The 21,140-nt window shown below is 38.1% G+C and overlaps 1 protein-coding gene across 2 annotated transcripts; it reads right to left on the bottom strand.

Moving 5' to 3' along the window:
- Positions 1–8,214: 8,214 nt before the first annotated feature.
- Positions 8,215–12,671, bottom strand: LOC105048906 (large ribosomal subunit protein eL8y). Of its 2 annotated transcripts, none has more exons than XM_010928387.4 (7): positions 12,571–12,671; positions 12,276–12,323; positions 11,953–12,154; positions 9,218–9,387; positions 8,865–8,993; positions 8,665–8,757; positions 8,215–8,582 (listed from the first exon to the last, which is right to left on the bottom strand). In XM_010928387.4, exons 1-7 carry the CDS (start codon positions 12,571–12,573, stop codon positions 8,451–8,453), a joined length of 777 nt encoding a protein of 258 aa, XP_010926689.1. In that variant the 5' UTR covers positions 12,574–12,671; the 3' UTR covers positions 8,215–8,450. The 2 variants fall into 2 exon arrangements, with proteins under 2 accessions (XP_010926689.1, XP_010926690.1); XM_010928388.4 differs by having other exon boundaries at positions 12,475–12,591.
- Positions 12,672–21,140: the final 8,469 nt, after the last annotated feature.

Raw genomic sequence — 21,140 nt, 5'->3', positions numbered from 1 at the left:
TCAGGCTGCGGCAGGGCCCTTGGTCGATCCTCTCTACCCTCAGACCGACGTCGAATGAACCTATCGAGCTGACCTCGTCTGATGAGCTCCTCGATCTCGTCTCGGAGCTGAATGCATTCCTCCGTGTCGTGGCCGTGGTCACGATGGTAGAGGCAGAACTTATTAGGATTGCGCTTTCTGGGGTGCGTGCGCATCCTTTCTGGCCTTGGGAGCTGCTCTCTGACTTCCATCAGCACCTAAGTCTTCGATGCGTTGAGGGGGGCATAGCTGCGGAATCTCCCTGGGAGAGACCCCCGACGCACTCGACGCTCCGGGCTTCTCTGTCTGCGTGCTCAGGGAGGAGTCTGGGTGCGCTTGTGCCCGGGGGGAGTCCGAGAATGCGACCGAGCTTCTCTCACCCCTTTCTCGACTGCGGGCTTACTCGAGTCTCCCGCCTGCCGCTCTCTCGTGGTCTCCTCGTCCTTCATCTTGAAGGCTTCTTCTGCTCGGGCGTACCCCTCAGCCCGAGCCAACAAATCAGCAAAATTCCTGGGGTACTTCTTTTCCAGGGAGAATAGAAGGTCGTTCTTCTGAAGGCCGCCTTTCAGAGCGGCCATCGCGACCGATTGGTCCAAGTTCCGGACTTCCAATACGGCGATATTGAAACAGTTGACGTAAGCCCGAATGGACTCTCCCTCCCTCTGCTTGATGTTGATGAGGGAGTCCGAACCCCTCCGGGGATGCCGGCTGCTAACAAAATGAGCCACAAACTGGTGGCTCATCTGATCAAAGAAAAAGATGGTACCCGACTTCAGTGCCGAGTACCAATTTCTCACCGCTCCCTTCAAGGTGGATGGGAAAGCTCGGCACAGGATGGCGTCGGGCGTGCCATGAAGTAGCATCATTGTCCGGAAGGCCTCCAGGTGGTCAACTGGGTCCGAAGTCCCATCGTAGCTCTCAAACTGAGGGAGCTTGAAGTTCGGCGGGATCGGTTCCTGCATGATCATTTGAGAAAAGGGAGGGTCAGTACAAATATCCTCACCATAAGTGGGGGGAGCATGGCGGAGTTCTTCGATCCGCCGATTCATCTCCTGGAGCCTCCGGTCCAGAAAATTCTCTTGACTACGGGTCTCAAGGGTCTTCTGGCAGAATGGAGGTAGAGATCTTTCAGGGGTGGAATCATGATCTGACTGAGGGCTCTCCACCCTCGGATTCATCTTTCCAGGAAAGACGGGGCGGCTGGCCCAAGTGGCCCGTCCTACCATCGAATTTTGGAGTTCTGGTGACGCTCTCTCCAGTCGCACTGATGCCTGCGGCTACTACTGCTATTGTATGGCCTGCACAGCTTCAGTGAGGCCTCTGACCTGCTGCATCAGTAGGTCGAATTGCTCCGCACCAACTGTCGTTACCGGAGGAGGGGGAGGAGGTTGGGAAACTGGAGGTGAGGCCGGAGCCTGAGATCTGGCCGCGGAGGCCATGGATCGCCGCGTGGATGCTTTGCGGGGAGGCATCGGGCGAAGACCTAGTGGGGGAAGGAGGAGTGGACGTCGGAAAAGATGACCGGAGGCAGTCCCGTTGAGCGCTCCTTTAAGAACAAGGATACTGTGAAGACACAGGGTCCTTCCTCTAGCGCCAATCCTGTTGGTGCAAAAATCTGTCTGCGTCGGAGAAGCTGGAGTCGAGGGAGTCACGGTCGCCGTCGGGACCTGCAAAGGAAGTCTAAACCGGAGTTGGAGGTGCTCCGGCAAGACCCTCCGACGCTCAAGTCAGTTCTCTGCCTCAACAAGAATGGAGTGCTCGAACGAAAATTTTAGCAGAGTTTTGGGATAGAAATTAGAGTCTAGAGAATAACGTATCTAGGGTCCCCCTTATATAAGCGGAGGGTGCAACAGACTGATAGCGATGTTTGTAACCGTCTGGCAGTGGGCCGCTCGGGGTCAGGAGGAGTTTGTTGTGAAGAGTAGTGGAGTGGAATCGTGGCCATCACCGGGACCTGCCATGTGGAGTCTGTTGCGGGGAGTGGAGCGGCGTCCGTTGTCGCGACTTGCCAGAGGGTGGAGGAGCCATGTGGTATCCGTCGCAGGAAGTGGAGCAGAGTCGTGGCCATTACTGTGGTCTGTCAGGGAGTGATGGAGCCGCGTGGGATCCGTCGCAGGAAGTGGAGCAGAGTCATGGCCGTTACTGAGGCCTGTCAGGGAGTGATGGAGTCGCGTGGGATCCATCGCAGGAAGTGGAGCAGAGTCATGGCCATTACTGTGGGCTGCCAAGGGGTCCGGACCTGTCGGCCGAAGTTCGGTTGAGGTGCCTGACGGAGAGAGGTAGCCATCCATCCAAGAGGAGCTCGGATGTTGCAAATCCTGTTGGGTGCCTTGGGCGTTAAGGCTGCAGGCGAGGACCACTTGCCGTGGGAGCTCGGTCAGAGGCTTTCCGCAGACGCAGTCTGGTTTCGCGCAGACTTCGGCAGAGGGTCGACCGGCAGTGGATGCCGGATGGTGCTGGAGAGGTTCATCCATCGGAGGGGTCCAACTACTGGATTCCGTGAGCACGGCATTTGCCCGCTTATAGAAGTTCGATCGGAGTTCGATCTCCGTAGAAGCCCGGATGGGGATCATTTGTCGAGGAGTCTTGGCCAAGGCCTGTCTGCAATAGAAATCCGAAAGGAATTCGTCCATAATGGAAGCTCGGGTGAAGGCTTATGGTGGGAATCCGGTATGGACCGCTCGTGGTAGAAATTTGAAGTAGATCATTTGCAGCGAAAACTCGGAGTGGGTCGCTTGCAGTAGAAGCTCGGAGTCCAGCCCTTGTAGGAGTTCGGGGTGAGATCTACCTGCAACAGGAATTTAGGACGGAAGTCCGACTTTCGTGGGAGCCCGGACGAAGTCTACCTGTAGTTGGAGTCAGGGACGGAGTCCAGCTCCCGTAGGAGTCCGGGCGAAGTCTTCCTGCAGCCGGAGTCGGGGATGAAGTCCGGCTCCCGTAGGAGTCCGAATGAGTCTACCTGCAATTGAAGTCGGGGACGAAGTTCGGCTCCCGTAGGAGTCGGGACGAAGTCTACCTGCAATTGAAGTCGGGGACGAAGTCCGGCTCCCATAGGAGTCTGGACGAAATCTACCTGCAATTGAAGTCGGGGATGAAGTCCGGCTCCCGTAGGAGTCTGGACGAAGTCTAGAAGGTGGTCGATCATCGTGGAAACTTGGGTGGAGGCCGTCCGTCGTGAAGAATCCGGTCGACGCTGGTGGGGGCTTATCCGTCGGCAAAACTTGGGAGTGTTGCAGAGGCTCGGCTGCCAGAGAGGTTCGGAAAGATGTTGCCGAAGGTCGGAAGTCGGTAGAATCCCCGAAGGGTCACTCCTGTCACGAACTTCGACTGGGAGGTATTTTATACCCAATAATAAATATATATATAAATAATACGAATGAAAAAGTGAAGAAGTATTATAGTTTTATCAAAAAAACTAATGTGGGATTATTTTATCAATGCAAAAGTCCATCCTTCAATGCTCCACCCATTCTTTCTTTATTCTCCTAATTTGGAAGGATGCAAATTGATGGATTAGAGTGAATGGATAATTCTTTCTTTTTCATCCATTCTTCCTATAACTTTTTGAACTAAACAGTAGATTGAGACTATCCATCCTTCCAATCCCATCTATCCATCATTTTATGATTACAACTAAATACAGGATAAATCTTACTAAAATGTATATCTATAGACATTATTTTTTGCATATAGCAAAAAACACATCCTTCTTCATAAGAGTTTTAAAAGGATAACAGACTTTATTTTTCGTAGAACTTTTTATAGGTTTTATATTGTTAATTTTGGCAAAACAAATTTCATGGAATCAAACAACTATTTGAATAAAACTAATTCATTTTGAGTAGTTTTATATATTTATTTTAGTAAAACTTGTTATCCAAAAAAAATGCATTAAGGATGTATTTGGTTTTTGAATAAACCCAGTGTGTGCCTTTTATGTCTCATCCAAGTATGTCAAGGAACTTTTTGGCTAATGGAAAAGGTACAAATCAAATGACTATGATAGATAGTTGCATGGGTATATTATTGGTGTTGGATCAGTCAAAAAGATAGTTACTAAAGGGAGAATAGAAAGTAGTATAGATCTTGACATCTTGATCTTCAAAAGCTTCCAACCCCATCATATCACCATTTAAAGAAAATAGATTTGGATAAGGATGGGCATAGCACTAGACCATGCTAGTAGAAATTCTAAGTTACAGCTACTTATAAGGTAGAAACTAGTATTAGATTGAGAACTAAGATAACATAAAATGCATTTGGATTGTATGAGTTTCTCTCCAAAATAAAATTCTACTTATTTATACTATATATAATAACTGCTCACCCTGATAGTTATTACCCACATTTGGCCTCCACTCCTAGTATATCTAATAGTTGATATACTATACATGTTTGTGAGCATGATCACTGTATACCAACTATCAAGCCGATAATCATATCCTATTCGTCTTGACCTATCTCGAAGTTGCTCGTGTTGATGGTCTAATGCTCTTTATTCAACTTACAACACAGTCTTCTACACTTAGGAGTATTTTGGAGACCGATCCATTCACCTTAGTCTATTCCTTCTATCAGTCATCTAGGGAAATACATATGCCTCAGCTTAAGGCTCTATAAATGTTATCTGATTCTTCTTCAATGTAACCACATGTACAAGATCGTTAGATTATAAGATGTAGGCTAAATAATATCTCCAAATCTTATTAGCCATTGATTAGAAGGGTAATATGATGTACTAAAAATCACATCCACTGCCATAAGTGCAACGTCAAGAGTCTGAAGCACTTTATACCTTTTGGGATTCCCATACCTTTTGTTATAACTCCTATCAATGTATCCTCTGTTTTTAAGGATTATCTATATGGCTAAATGAGTAACAAGATAACTCACCCCTTATAGGTGGCCTACCACAGACAATTGGAATCCTTTTATGACATGATGCCACACAGTGCCAAAACCACTTTAAAGGGCTCGAGGGGTTTGTCTTCCATTACCATTCCAAATAGCTTATATTTCTCTCACCTTTCTTAAGCTCTTTTATCTCTTGCAAAAAGATAGGCGAAGATCTTGCCTTTCTTCTAGCTCTTGCCCCTGTGAAACAAGAAGATTTGAGTATTCTGGGATACCACAATAGATCGGTCCTTAGCACTGATATAAAAATCTTTTGGTCTTTGTTTATTAAGTCCTATCGTTTTATCTCCAATTTCTCAAAACATCAATATGGAAAAATCATAATCACCATCAATCATGACCTCTCCATTGTGACTTTTAGATGGTTCAACCATGTCTCTCAATAGAAATTATCTATTTAGGAGAAGAATAGTTTTTCTGATATCTTGATCTTTTCTCATTCTCCTCCTAGAACAGACAATTGCTTCTTGATTTGTATTTTTGGTCTCATTTAACTAGCACTTTTCATCTTAACTATGGCATGATAAGCCCGAGTCTTTAGGATTCAGGTATTCTTTTTGACCTCAGATCAATTGGCGAACCCTTTAATGCCAATAGTCCCATCAACATTCCCACTGACGATTTTGGCCTACCTTTGAACAAACATGTTAGTTACAATTACTATGTGCAAGCTTGCCATCACACTAAGCTGATCTCACATTAGAGTATGTTACCTTTTTTCTAGTCCTGACCTGTAGATACCTTCTCCACTCTCGGACAGGCCAAATAGTTAAGATATACCTTAGTTTAGCCATGACTCCTAACCCCTCTTTTTACTAGCCTATCTCTACCAGGACCTTAAAGAAATCACCTCCTAGTGTTGGAGATCTGGAAATCCTCTTTGGATGCTCCAAAGTTGGCTATACATCTACCTACTAGAAATCTATCCATCCATGCTTAATGAGACCAACATTGCTCTTGTCAGTCATCAATATGTTCACTTGAAGGGCCCACTCCTTGTCCACTCAGAATACTTCTGATTCTTTTATGAGGATCCCTCTTGTCAAAATACAAGTTTTTGTTTCCCTTCCTTCACTCCCTAAAGTATGTCTGATTGGTGTTTTTAGAGCCTAATATGCCTTAGCATTTCCATCAAAAAGGAAAAAGTCCCAGCATTAATCAAAATCATGAGATTTCTATGCAGAGAATTCTTAGTTCACAGGGGTCTCTATGTCAGCACGGTTATTGATAAATTGATCATGAGCATTACTCCCTCAACTTTTTTTTACCATAGTTTAGTCTAGTTTTGAGTATTCCTTGCTGATCGACTTCTCTCTACTTTTTTAGAGGGACTTTGTATTTTTCACTTATGTCAAGAGAAGCCCTAACCCATCAGCTCTTGTTGGGCTACTTGGCCTTTAAGATCTAGGACCCCCTCTCCTCTTCTCTCTATTTATCCCATCCTCATGTACTTTTCCTTTTCTTCCCCAAATGCCCTTTTTATCCTTCTTCTTTCCTTGGTAGGAGAGGTATTTGATTGCTGGACTTGTTTGGCTCTCTAATATAAATATTTTTTTTACTAAATTCGAGTGGCCATTTGGACCTCCCTTCCTTTCACCAAAAAAAAAACAAAAAAAGAAAAAAGCCATCGTCCCGTAACTAGTTGACCAAAAGAATTGAATAAGGACATCATTATTTAAATAAAAAACATAAGATGTACTTTTAATGTTTTTTCATGCAAATTTACTCAAGCACAATATTTGGTGATCCACAAAAAAACTAATGGTAGTGAGATGGACATAAATGAAACTTTTGACTCAATTTAGAAGAGAAAAGTTGAATCTGGAATAAGAATGAATAGCTCCTATTTCAGATATTTGATTGGAAAAATTCTATTTCCATTTCTATTTTAGAGAAATAAAAATGCTTCAAACTTCAAAATCTAATTCCCACTTTCTCATTATTCAAAAATAAATTTTAATATTTATTTCGATTTAATCCATGAACCAAATACATCAAAGAATATAACCATTTCAATTTTCATTTCAATTAATTCTAATTTCAATTGCGAATCAAATACACCCTTAAATTACAATAAAAAAAAAAATTATGAATTTTCCTTGGCCAGACCGTTCAAGTCAAATCAAACTATATATTTAAAACTAATTATTTACTGTATTATAATTTTACTTTTTAAAATACTAAATGAAGCAAGCTAAGAACCATTCGTGCTCCAACGAGAGATGTCATTATGAGATGGTACAGGTCAAGCTAGGTCGTGGGATAAACCATAAAGATGGAATCAGATTTTGAGAGGTTCCCATCCGATGAATCATGCAACTTTCAAAACTGAGAAATTTATGATCAGTGGGACAGAGGTTCCCATCCATCTCTTGAGCACATACTATCTGGCAACCTAAACTGTTTTATCATCAGTTAACTCCAAGGGGCATTGCATTTTACAATCTTTGATTAGGTCGTTAAACGAAGACTCCCACAGCATGCCAACCAGTTCATATACTAATGGAACATTTCTTAAACATTTACTTGTCAAAAATCTACCCAAAAAATAAAGCCTTGCCATAAACCATGGATCCTGCAATACTTAAACAGTGCCATAACATGAACATTCCTTCACCCGAGATAGCACATCAAAACCTGAATACCATCTAGGAATGACACATGATTTGTTAAATGCTTGCGAACATGATTAGTGGATTATATCTCAACCTTCAATCAGCAAACTATGTTCTGAAGCATGAAGTACTCAGCTTGAAAAATCCTGCTCATACCTTTTGCACCATATATATAACAAAGCTGACTGATCAGGGAGTCACAAATTCATCCCAGTCTTGCTCGCTAAGGCACGAAGAACCCAAGAACCCAAAACAAAGACCAATTCTCATTGTAGGGTGGCTGTGAACGTAAGGAAACATGCAAAATGCTTACTGATGCAATGAGGACATCAAATGGCAATAATAGTTAGTGCGTTTATTAATTGGAAGGCTCGAGCATATTTGTCGGACAATTCGATGGCTTGATGTGCATAAACTTTAATCTAGTCTTGTAGCCTGTGGTCTGATATCTATAATAAGAAACATAACATGCATGAACTGATCCATCCAGCAGCTTAGAAGACCAACTTCCAACATGCCAAGAAAATTAGAAAACATTTTCTCCATATCACCAGTCATCGTAGTCAAGTGTCCTAATAAAATGATGGTTAAAATTCCAGATAAGTTTTTCATCAAAGAAAAATTCAAGATAAGTTTAATAGACAAGCACAGAAAATTAGAACAAAAATAAATCAGCAATGCAAAGCACACAATAATAATTGATCCAAAGCCTCAGAAGAACCCAAAAGGTTGGGTGACACCAAGAGAGATGCCTGGGGAAGTTCACAAGAGAACCAGATGATAAAAATACCATCTACTTTCAGATATGGCTACTAGTCCATCTGCTGATCCAGTGACTACAGCTACAAGCTGGGGAAAAGAAAAAACCTTGGGGCGAAACCACATGACCAAAAATAAAGAAATCTAGCTCATCCTCTGAGCAGCTTCCTTTGCTAAAAGCTTTTCCCTTGCCTTGGTTTTTGCCTGAGACTTGGTACCCATTATCCCACCTCCCCACTTCCTACGGACCTCATCAAATTTATCATTGAAGTTGGCCTGAAAGAAAAAAAAAATACTAATAAAGACATTGACATAAAAATAAATCAAAGCCTAAGTATATCACTCTAAGCTTCTTCACCTTGATAGCCTCCAAGATTTTGCTGAATTCTAGTTTATCCTCATTCTTTACAGTGGTCAAACACAATACAGCTGCAGTCTTCTTGTGCACGATCTATAAAAAATGGTAACAAAAGGATCAAAATATATGCAAGTATATATAAGCATGTTTATCTTTAATTGAAAGATTTTAGAAGAGGAAATGCATAGAAGGTAACCTACCGCTCCAAGTCGTGCTTTTCCTTTAACAATACAGTAAGGGATCTCCATCTTCCGGCACAAGGCAGGGAGCCAAACAACCAGCTCAACTGGGTCAACATCATGAGCAATGACCACCAGTTGTGCCTTGTTCTATAAAGGAACAAGATCTAAATTAATCTTTAGCTAAAATAATGCCTCAAAACAATGTTCAGCTGCATTAACCAATTACACAACACTGCTTTCTATTGTTCTCAACTTAGATTTACTGGAGTGCAGCTTATTGTGAAGAAATTCTAAGAAAATGCATTAGGCAATAAGCCAATAGCCTACATCATCTAAAAGCACCAGAAGTGGAGGTCTGAAGGCATCCAAACCTGTTCAATGAGGTAGGTCACATGATTAAGACCATACTTCACAACAATAGGCTTCTTCACTTCAACAGGCTTCCCTTCAGCCTCTGCCTGAGCCCTTTTCAGAAGCCTTTCCTTCTTTGCAGCTCTGTCTTCAGGACGATACTTCAGAAGCATCTTAAACAGGCTCGAGGCTGCAGAAATATTTTATGTTTGTCAGGCTTTAGCATGCTTGTTGCACTAAAAAGGATTAAAAAAGATAAAGAATGGAAGCACAGAAACAAAGCATAAACCCCATACAATACTCTCAGCTCACATGCCCAGCAAAGCGAGAAACCAAAAGTAACCTTAAGAAGGCTGACAATACTTAAGTGAGATGAAGAGCATAACCTCAATTCAACAATCTTTAGAATAAAGTGCATCTCAAATTAATATCCTGATTCTTCTGCACTACATTTGTATTTGCATGCCTTTCAAATTCTAAAATACCACAAAGCATGGAAATTAGACACCAGAAAAAGCAACCATCAATTATCCTTAAGCGATGGGTGCACAATTTGTAACACAGCCCTGCATCTATTTAATTCAGTAAATTGACTAAAACTACTTCAGCACCCAATTGATTTTGAAGCAGACATGCACAGTGGCAGAGAGCTAAATGGGCTGGGGAAAGGAAAAGGAAAAAAAAAAAAAAAAAAAGAGAGGGAGGGGAGGGGGGCATGCCGCCAACCCAAGCACCACCCTTATTGGTTTGGAAGGAAACTTCCAAATACTTCATCATGATCCCAAATATCTTGTGCATTCCAATCTGGAGAGGACTCCGATTTAGAGATCAAGAATTCTGTCTCTTCCAACAGTTGTTACCTCAATTACTTCTCTATATATGATCGGACATGTAGGTTGAGGCTTGGGCCAAAGGTTTTAAGACCAGTGGACCAGGCCAAACATAGAAAATAAGCTTGTTTAACAAATGGACTGGGCTTGGACTTGGGAATTGAAGCCTGACCTGCCCCGCATTTTTTTTGTGTTATTTTGCTTATGTTCGATGTATTTGTAGACTTAATTAATAATGGTTGTTGATAAGTGAATTTAATTGGATAATAGCTTGTTGGAAATATTTAATTACTCATATTTAGCATTCTTAAAAATATATTTAAGTATTTTTAATTTAAAAAAAATAAAAATGGTAATGAAGCTTGGGCCCAGCCCGAAAGCATGAAGAAGCCTAAGGGCTAGGCTTGGACCTAGATGGTAAGCCTAAAGATTAGATGGGGCCAGCCCTGGGCCTAAGTAAATTGTGTTGACCTTTAGGCAAAGTCTAGTCCAAGCCCGAACAAAATCGGCCCATAAATAGATCTAACATGGTTGAACTGCAGCAAGGTTGGATTTCAATACCAGATGCAACCTTAAGATGGGCCTAGTACCAGCATGTGCCCCTTTTATTAGGCTAATCCCGGTACTTAGCTATCAATCCAACAAATCAATAACAATGAACATTCATTGTGAATGATCTTTATCTGATGGATTGCAGCCACACTTTTGAACATTTCTCTTCAATCTAATTATTCCTTCACGGTAGAAAAACAAATAAATTAACCTTCCCACTCCTCCCAACCCACCCTTCTCCATGTTTTTGCATGTATATGCATAAGCAGTTCGATGGTTCTCATTTTCAATTCCATTTTGAGCATTGAGTTCCTTCCTATAAGCTTCATATGACTCATTTGAGCCAGTGGCAGCAAAATATCAAATTAAATATGCAAAGCATCAAATATCTCTATCACTTTTTTTTTTAAATCATTTTTTCATGTTCAATCACTTTTCTCAGTTATAATTACACATCAATGTTTGAACAAAGTGTAGCTTTTACTCTGCAATATGATCATTCAAGCTTAACAGACATGATGACTATTGTAACTAGGAAAATGCTTTATCATCCTAAAAACCTCCCTGAAATAGTTGCAATTCACTGATGTTTATGAATTACCAAGTGTAAATTGATATTTACGCCCCAAAAATAACAACAGAACCTTTGTGTACTGCACTATCAATGTAATCAGCATCATGTCGCGGTAAGTTCTTGAGGAAACATACAAAATGCTCTTAAACTTTTGCCCCACAAACCAAAATCCTAGCTCCATCCCTCACTTGAGAGTTCTCTAGTTTTTCAAAAGTTCCCAAAACTAGAGCAACCAATTACACAGCTCAACTAAGCAACAAAAGATTTTCATCAAACGATGAGACTCCTAGTCATCTCAGATAAAGCTCAAGAAGTACTCACATAGAATAAATGTTATGCACATCTCACAGAAATACAATGATGTGCAGCTTTGGATCACCTAAAATTTTATGAGTCAGAGCAATGCTACTACAGAGCATCAGAAACTTCATGATAACCAGTCATGACACTGGTGGTGTGACAACGCGCACACAAAATTCTGCACAAAACTAATATGCGCGCACATGCGTGTCAAATACATGCACTCAATTAGAATTCAAAATTGTTTAAAGTTGTCCCATTTCATGAACAATCATTTTTTATCCAATTGTTTCAAAACATATAACAGTTATAAAAGCTCATAGTGTGAAATTTAAGTAACTTAGCTAAAAAACATCTGACAACAAGAGGGACAAAACTAGGCAGTTAATCACTACTCATGGCCTGAAGCTCAATAACCGAGCCCTAAAAGTTAGATAAAATCATCCATGGATGGTAGAAATTTATAAAGAACCTATTAAAAGAGACACTAGATAGCTACCAAGGTTCTTATCCAAGGTCCTGGTGAACTGGTTCAGGGCCGGTGGGACCTTCAAGCGCTGCTTGAGAATCCTCCGCTGCCTCTGGATTCTGACCACCTTCGGCCATTTGACGAACCGGTGGAGGTCCTTCTTCGGAGGCAAAGCCCCTCCGATCCCAAACTGCTTAGGCCGCTTCTCAAACAGAGGGTTCACAACCTTCTCCTGAGATCCAAAACCACCACAAAATCAATTGGACAAAGAAAGAAAAAGCTCACCCATTACATGAAGAAGAGAATGGTTCGAACAATCTAGCAATAAAAAGTCCATACTGAAAATAATTTACCGGTTTCTTCTTCGCCGGCACCGCAGCCTTCCCACCTCTTTTGGGAGCCTGTAAGATTAAATCCACAGATTAATATATCTACAGCTAATAATAAGATGATCAAAGCGAAGAATTTGAAGTTGTTCTTTTTAGAATCAAAAAAAAAATAAAAGATATCTATTTGATGAGATTTTTAAGCAGAAAAGAACAATGAGAAAACCATCGATCCGGCAGCTCGAAATTAGATCAAATGCCGGCCAAAAATCGGCCCATGAGAGGGCTCCTAGAGAAGGATAGCAGACAAGAGGGATCATACCATGTGCTTAGCGTTAGGGCTTTAAAGACGGCGTCACGGGAAACCCTAGTTGAGGAGGCGCAGCAAACGCCATTTATAAACGTCCGCGGCCCAGCAGGGTATTTTGGTCATTTAGGAGCCATTCTGCTCCTTTTTTTTTTTTTTTTTTCCCGCTTGTTGGGGTAGAATAAAGCCAAAGGGAACATTAAGAGGTGAGCAACATCAGACATACCATATCTTCCATCAACAAAAATCATATGAGACGGGCACCATAGGCGATCATATAGGGCAGATCTAATTTTATGTTATATTTTTATATTTTTTATATTTTATAAAAAAATCTTTAAAAATTAAATAGAGATTAAATTTTTTTTACTAATAGAGTCGGTTAGTTTTATAATTAAAATAATAAAAAAATAAAATATACATGAGATCCTTCGTGACCATCTATATCCTCTTTCTTCTTCGTCAAATCTCTCCATCCATTATTTTATTCATCAAATCATTTTTCTCATTCATACAGCCTTTCTTTCGAGTCTTTTTCTCCTCTTTCAAATCTCATACGCTATATCTCTTATCTATGAGATCTACCTCATGTCCTTTTCTCAATTTTAATTTTTTTTTCTTTTTAAGATTTTTATATCTAAAAGTTCATGAAAATTATATCTTTTTATCTAGAGATATGTATTTTACTAAGTATAGATCAACTAACCATATACTACATACTGATGAATTTTAAATTTGATAAACCATATATCAATTTATCTGTAGATGTATATTGAATTGTTGCTACGTGTATATCAAAAAAGCTTATAATATATATCAGTAAGTCGTCTAATATATATCATTTGGTCATATACTGTGTACTGATAAGTATTATATTTTGAAAACTGTATATCACTTTACCTAGAGATGTATATTGGGACATTAGATAAATATTTTTCTAAATATATATCAATCAGTTGTACATCGTATAATGATGAATATTAAGTTTGATAAATTATGTATCAATCTTTTCATAGATATATATTGGATCATTGCTAGATATATATCAAAAAATCTTACAATATATATATCACCAATCTATATATTGTATATTAGTGAACTTCATATTCTATAAACTATATATCGATTTATTTGTAGGTCCGTATTGACTTGTTTGATGATTAATTTTATTTAGTATGTATCATATAGTCATATAATATGTATCATTAAAAAATATCTGTTGAAAATAAAAAAAATTATATAATTTTTTTTAATCATGGAACTAATAACTCCAGAAAAATCTTTGACTTTTAGACTTATCTTTTAAAATTAATATTAAAAAAAATATAGCTAACTATAGAGCCCGCCCCATATAATATTCTGTAACACCCTCTCCATATGATTTTTGTTCATCTCTCGTGCTGCAGCACAGAATAATAAGCCTCAGTTTAGACTCCAAAAATAGGTCAAAAGAACATAGCTACAAGACATAGATGTTCAGGTCATCAACTATACAAAACAGGACCTCCAGAATAGATAAGATGATATAATAACAAATTCCACTAACTTTTGGCTGAAAAAACAAACAGATGAAGCACAAGCCAATAAGAGAGAGAATGAGTGATCTATTGAGTTAATAGGATCCAAAATATGCTGAACCGATGAAACTTGGTGAAGGGGTTACTATAATAAACTAATACATAGCCTGCAGAGGTATTGGAGTGCTGACAGTGTGGTAAACAGTTAGATATGTAGGCCACCAAGTCCAGTGAATGTAAAGCAGGCAATGATCAACTGCCGGTGCCCATCGTTGTGCATCTTTATCAACCAGTTACCTCCCCTTCAACAGTAACAATCTATCCGATAACTCCAGAGGATGGAAAGGGGCAGTTGATACAAAGCATTGATGGCATTAGGGTGCAAGGTATTGAATAGTTTCTGTAATAGAATAAGCAGCCAATCTTATCCTCTTTCATCAGATCTTCACCCAACACCATGAGATTCTCTTAGGAAAAGCTTGAAATACCCAGTGCTTCCATCAATAGCAGGTGCAGCGTATCTTTAGAACTTATCCCACTAGCAATCCTGCAGCAGATAAGAATAGTGGAAATTTTTTGAACTTTGGGTCTTGAAAGAGAGTCCAGTAACCATAGAGAACCATAACATGTATCCAGACATAAGAAATAGTCCAAAGTCCTTTCTGCAAATCATATGGGGTAACATAGAGCATAAAATAGCATAACTGGATTGTAGCTGAGGAGCCTTCCACCATATTTTTGTGGGGAAGAGTAGGGCGACAGAAAAAATCCAAATTCTTAACAGCAAGAGTTCTTCACAAACAGGCTTTAAAGGAGCGGGGATGTATGACCCCCATACTCAGCAAGTCCAGTTATACCAAGAAAGTAGGCCAATGTGAAGATGAATAGAATCGTTGTTTTAAAGCAAAATATGTCTAGCATAATCTGGGGAGCATTTATAAGCCTTATGATATATGCCAAGTAATACCCGCTCATTAGACTAGCAAAAATATCATATGTAGAACTTGTTGGAAAATGTGTCCTAAAATCAATCATCTAGATTGTAAATAATTGTACTCTATACATATATATGAATTATAAATTGATAAATATTATCCGGTAGATTTATCATAATGAATACATTTTTCTAAAAAAATTTATGTTATGATGAAGTCCTTAGAGCTACTTCCAAAACGATAAGGAGGATTTATCATGTAGTTCTTAAATCCTTTTCACGACTAAATGATACAATTATTACAAGAATGATAATTATATCGAGTGTAGGTCATTATATACCATATTAGTTGGTTACTTTCTTAACTAAGATGTGTAGTGACACGGGTATGGCATACGGGTGAAATGTAGGAGTACATTTCACTGAGCGTGACCAACTCCGGAGCACTCTGCTGTCAAAGGTTGCTCTGATGAGATATCGGTATAAGTATTCCTTTGACCTGAGGCTGCCTCAGTGACTTGCAAGCAACTCACTGTACTTTGGTGCCAGACTACTCGAATTTCTAATTCGATGATGAAAGATTTTTAGGTACAGTTAAGTACTTGTGAAGTCTGAGTACGAGTCAAGATGGGATTGACCGCTCCCAGCAAAATTGAAGATGATGCATCATTATATTTTAATTCAGCAAAACTCTGTCCAGAGTTGTCCTAGTGAGGAGTCATAAGATTTTTGAGGTTGAAACACAATATGCACCACTTATCTAGGGTTGACAGTTTAACCGTAAGTCATCCTTGAGCATCGAGAATCAAAGGGATGAATTATACAGTAACTATATCTGCGTAGGTTTTTGAATGTTTCTGAGCATACATTCGGCCTATTCGGATGTCGGATCCCATTACTAGATAGTTACATCGATTGGTACAGAAATTATTCTTATGCTACTGACTTAGGTTCGAATCTATGGGGTCACACATATAGAAGTACTTTGTCTAATCAAATGGCTGATCGACGATTATGAATTGTTGAAGGATTTAATTATCAATATGATTGATGATTAATCATGTACAAAAATTATAATAAATTATTTACTAATAATTGATGAATTAGAAGAATAATTAATTAATAATTTAATTATTAATTGGCTCAATTTGATTGAGCAATGAAGATTGGATCAAATCTAATTGAATTGGATTCAATTAGATTTGTATTGGATTGATTAGATCTAGCCCTAATGGATAACAAGGCTTGTTTCAATTGATCTTAGAGATACAAATCAAATTTTGAGTTAAATAGGATTCAATTTAATTTGATTTAAATTTGATTAGATCAAATCCTATTAGATAATAGGCTTGATTGGATCAAGCCTTATTGATCAAAAACTTCCCTGATATGGAGAAGAGATGAATTGAAAGACTATGTCCCAGTGCTAGAAGGAAAATAGGGGAAGGATGTGCCTTCCATCATGCTCAAACTAAAAAGCAAAAGTGCAGGAAAGGCCCTTTTCAGGCACATCTTGACTATGAAAAGCAGAGAGATAGATCACGCCTAAAAGTAGCCATTTCTATTAAATATGAGACCACCTTCCTTCTCACTTCAATTGATTCAACAAAAGCTTATTTCCCACTACCCATTCATTCACAGTCGATTCAACCAGGTCTAAAGGTCAAAATATCTCCTACAACGGGCATTACTGTAAAAATTCACTTTCAAATCGAGTGGGTAAAGTTAAACAACAGACGTTTTCTGCAACAAACTTTGACCTGTTAAAACCTACACAATAATTTTCTCTCCTCCTAGTTCTTTGTATGAGCAAGAAGGATGAGAAGAATAAATCCCTGGATTGATGGGGTTTAATCTAACTAATTTTCTAATTGAATTAGAGCCTAATTAGTTTTCTACTTGGCCTAGGACCTAATTAGTTAGTTTGTTATAACTAATTTCTAAGTTCATTAGGATTGATCTTAGAATAAGTTAGAGTTTGATCAAAAATCATGAGTCCTATTTGGAATAGGACTTAATCAACTCATAACAATCCAAAATCTCATGTGCCTATTTATTCTCTATGCCCCACTCCTTTCACCGTGAATAACCCATGTCCCAAAGAAGTAGCGTGACCCCCTTTTGTGATCGTGTGAAAGAAGGCGCCCCTCTCCCCTCTCATCAAGTCGCCTACTCTTTAGGATGGGGCGTCCAAGGGTTGGATGCCCCATACTCTTCCACATCAAGCCTCTTCTCCAACCCCTTTGGAAGAAATTTCATGAGAATTTGCTACTAGTTTCAAGGCATTAAAGAGAGGCCCTCTTGCTAGTTTTATAGCAAAAAATTAGAGAAAAAAGATTCTTCCCAACGAGAGGAAGAGAAAGAAGAAGAAATGTCTTCTTTCTTGTACGCAGTCCTTGGAGAAGGAGTTCTTCTCACAGATTTTTTTTTTTATTTTTTTTAATATAAAAATTAGATTGAATTTGATTTTTAATATAAAAATTTAAAAAAAAAATATTAAAAAAATCTGATTGGGTGTTTGGGGTTTCCTAGGGCTCTAGATCAAGGAGAAAAGGGAGAAGAAAAGAGAAGAATAGTTCTTCTCTTGGATCTTTCTTTTTAATTTTTTAAGATATAAAAATTTATATTATTTTCTGTATGAAAAATCAGATTAGATCTAATTTTCATCACAAAAAATCAGAGAAGAAAAGTTCTTCTTGAAGGCGCGAAAGGAAGAGAGAAATGTTCTCTCTTGTATATGGGAGAATTGAGAAGAAAGAGTTCTTCTCTTGATCTCTATCGTAGAGATCTGATGTGTAAATCTAGAAAGAAAAGGAGAGGATCTCTTTATTCTTCATCTTCTTCATATTCTTCTTAGATCAACCAATAAAAAGTATCTTCACGAGCTAGCACTCCCGAGGATACCAATCAGTACAAGAGTTTCATGTGGATGCCCGTAGAGATCGAATGCGTGTGCGGCTGCTGAGCATCTAAAGAATCAACTACCACAGATTTTGGATGTGGTGATTAGCTACCCACGTTTAGGTATCGAGTTTTAAACTCAATTCATATTTTAGATATGATCTAAATGTAATATAGATAAGATCTATATTTACTGAATTTTAGATTTCAGATTTATATACATGCATATTAGTTCATATCACCTTCAACTGGTATCAGAGCATAGGTTCATTATGACGTGAACATATATGCATGTAGAGTTAAAATCTAGATTTAATAATACATGAGATGTGCTATGATCTGATTTTAGATATGATCTAATGTAAAAAAATAGATTTGATATAATTTAGATTAGATCTAAATTTTTGCATATATGATATGTGAGTAGATTAGATGATTCGATTAGTAAGTATTTAGATTGGATTGATCACCAGGCCGTATGATCATAGGAGCAAAAAAAATTTAAAGGCCCTCTCTACTTGTTCGATAGGATGCTCTTATGACGTGTAGGGATGTTATATGATTTAATCTCATGAAGAAGAACACAAAAGAAAGAACTTACTTTTCTACAAAACCTTAGATGTTGAGATCCTAGGATTTGTTGTATGTGATACAAAGCTTGAGTTGTATGAAAAATAGAACATCTAATCTGTATGATTAAAATTATTTTTATTATAAAAATAAATTTTAAAATCATAAAATATTTAGATATAATCTAAAAGTTCGTTATGATTGATTTTATTTCAGTTTATGTAAAAATTTTCAGATTTGAAACTATATGATATCTGTTGGCACACCAACTGAGCCGACTTAATTTTGAATTGAGTCGATCCAGTCTCTTGATTTAGTTGGCTCAGTGTTGATTGATCCGACTCAGTTATCTCAGACCGAACAGTAATAGTTACTATTTATGATCAGTTAGTCGATCAAGTATCAGACTTAGTCGACCCACTGAAGTGAGCCGACTCAGTTCAGGGGTGAGCCGACTTAGTTTTCAGAATAAAAAATTTTACATAAAAATGATGTAAAATTATTTTACAAAATTAAAATGATTTCAATTAATAACCTTAATCCATGTTAATGCTATACTTAATTAAGAATTAAGAAATATATTTTAAATCTAGAATTATGATTAAAGATCTAATGACATTGCATAAAACATAGGACGTGGGTTAGCTCAAATCAGATCTTTTTATTTGGGTTAGACCTAAGGTTAGAATCAAAGACTTAATAGACTAAAAAGTGTAGTGGATCAAATCTAACTAATAGGTGATTTAGATTAGGTCAAGAATATTCTAGACCAAACACAATAGTTGTAGAAGATCGAGTTCATATCTTTGATTAAACCAAATGGACCTTAATTAAGGCTCAATGGTTGAGCCTGAGTCATTGGGCTGATTAGATCACTAAGTGATTCGAGTTGACCCATATTGTTAAGGTTAATCAGTATGACTGATTTAGATGTCTTGGACCGATTTATCTTAGTCCTTCTCATGATTTGGTGAAGTCAGTGGGAGGATTTACGACTTGTCGGTTGAACCAGCTAGTCTCTACTCCTTTATATGATTTGATGAAGTCAGTAGAAGAATTTATAACTTGCCGATTGGACCAGCTAATCTCTAGTCCTTTACATGATTTGTGAAGTCGGTAGGAGGATTTATGACTTGCAGGTCAATTGATTACTTTTAAAATATATCAACCAAATCTTCTAAATTATTAGGTCTATAAAATGAACTAGTTATGTGGATAACTAGATCATAGCTTTTCATTAAGGTGCATGATAATGCATCCAATATTCTAAATAGATATTGAAGATGCCACACACATGGTGTCTATTAGGTATTATAATTATCATTCATCATATGACCATCTTGCTGTCTTTTTCAGATCAATGGTCAGATTGGTCGAGCCACACTCGGACCTAGACATTTGTTTGCTGGATGCTTTTGATGTAGTCATGTTAATGGTTGGATCTAATCAAATTTTTCAGTGGAGGAGCCACACGCCTGCTGAAGAGATATCTGGGGCAAAATTTGATTGCTAGAAATTATTTAGAGAAATAATTAATTAGGAACCTACCTATAGATGCACTAGGATTGATCGAGCCACACTTGAGCCCGAATATAGTCTGTGTGGATTCTAGTACCTACTAAAGAATTAAAATAATTTTTTAAATTAGAGGTAGAGGCTATCAATTCGTATAAAATAGTGAGAGAATCTTTAGACTAAAGTCTAAGTCTTTAGGCTTAAAATAGTTCATATACTAATAGGTCAATTGTTCTCTTTTTAGAAATAGTTAGAAAATTATCGCTCTATTCACTATTAGACAGTAACAACATTATCAGACCTAATTTCGATAGCCAGTATCAGAAGTTGAACATAGTTATTGAGCTGAATTGATCAAGAAGTCTAAGACTAATCCAAACAGGCCTAAAAGAGAAATCAGCAAATGGTTACTGGTCAAGATAGTTATATGATAACTTTTTGAATTTCTCTATTGGTAATACTACTACCTAGATATAGGATACCAACAGTACAAGTCATGTTTGCAAATAGTTGTAAAAGACTTCATGATAGTAAAAGATTTGAAAACGACAATAGACTCCTGAATGTAAGAGATGGAAGTCTGTTCTAATCTTAACATTAAAAATCATCGAGCTTGTTTTCAATCCTGAAGATGTCATTTTAAGTGATTGTAACTACTGTCCAATCTTATTGATGGTATCAATAAGAATGATTACTATGATATCATTATGAATGATACTACAATAATGAGTGGACAATTGAAAATGGCATAAATTTAATACCACAGTCTGTTAGTATAATGTACATGTCTAACTAGCACCCTAAATTAGATAATGTTACTAAAGCCTATCTTTAGCATAATTGACTTAGTCACCTTTTATAGGAAAGGGTGAATGAGCCAGTAATGTTCTGAGTTTGATACATATTGATATATTTACACTCATGAACATAAATGCCTGAGGAGGGCTTACTACTTTATTAAAATCTCTAACAATCTTTCTTGACATGGATGCGTCTTGCTTACGATGCACAAGTCCGAATCAGTTGAAATATTCAAACGATTCTGTAATGAGGTAGAAAAATAAACTACAAAGAGTATTAGAACTCATCGGTTAGACTGATGAAATGGATACCTTTATAATAAATTTTTTGACATGTCTTGAAGAGAA

Source organism: Elaeis guineensis, chromosome 7 (genome assembly GCF_000442705.2).
Source record: "Elaeis guineensis isolate ETL-2024a chromosome 7, EG11, whole genome shotgun sequence".
NCBI lineage: Eukaryota > Viridiplantae > Streptophyta > Magnoliopsida > Arecales > Arecaceae > Elaeis > Elaeis guineensis.
The sequence above is the reverse complement of the archived record's forward strand: the minus strand, read 5'-3'. Positions and strand labels throughout refer to the sequence as shown.

Coding starts and splice junctions, on each gene's coding strand:
- LOC105048906 (XM_010928387.4), bottom strand. Junction 12,155..12,275: donor TGCCGGCGAAGAAGAAACCG/GTAAATTATTTT, acceptor TTTGGATCTCAG/GAGAAGGTTGTGAACCCTCT. Junction 8,758..8,864: donor GAAAAGCACGACTTGGAGCG/GTAGGTTACCTT, acceptor CATTTTTTATAG/ATCGTGCACAAGAAGACTGC.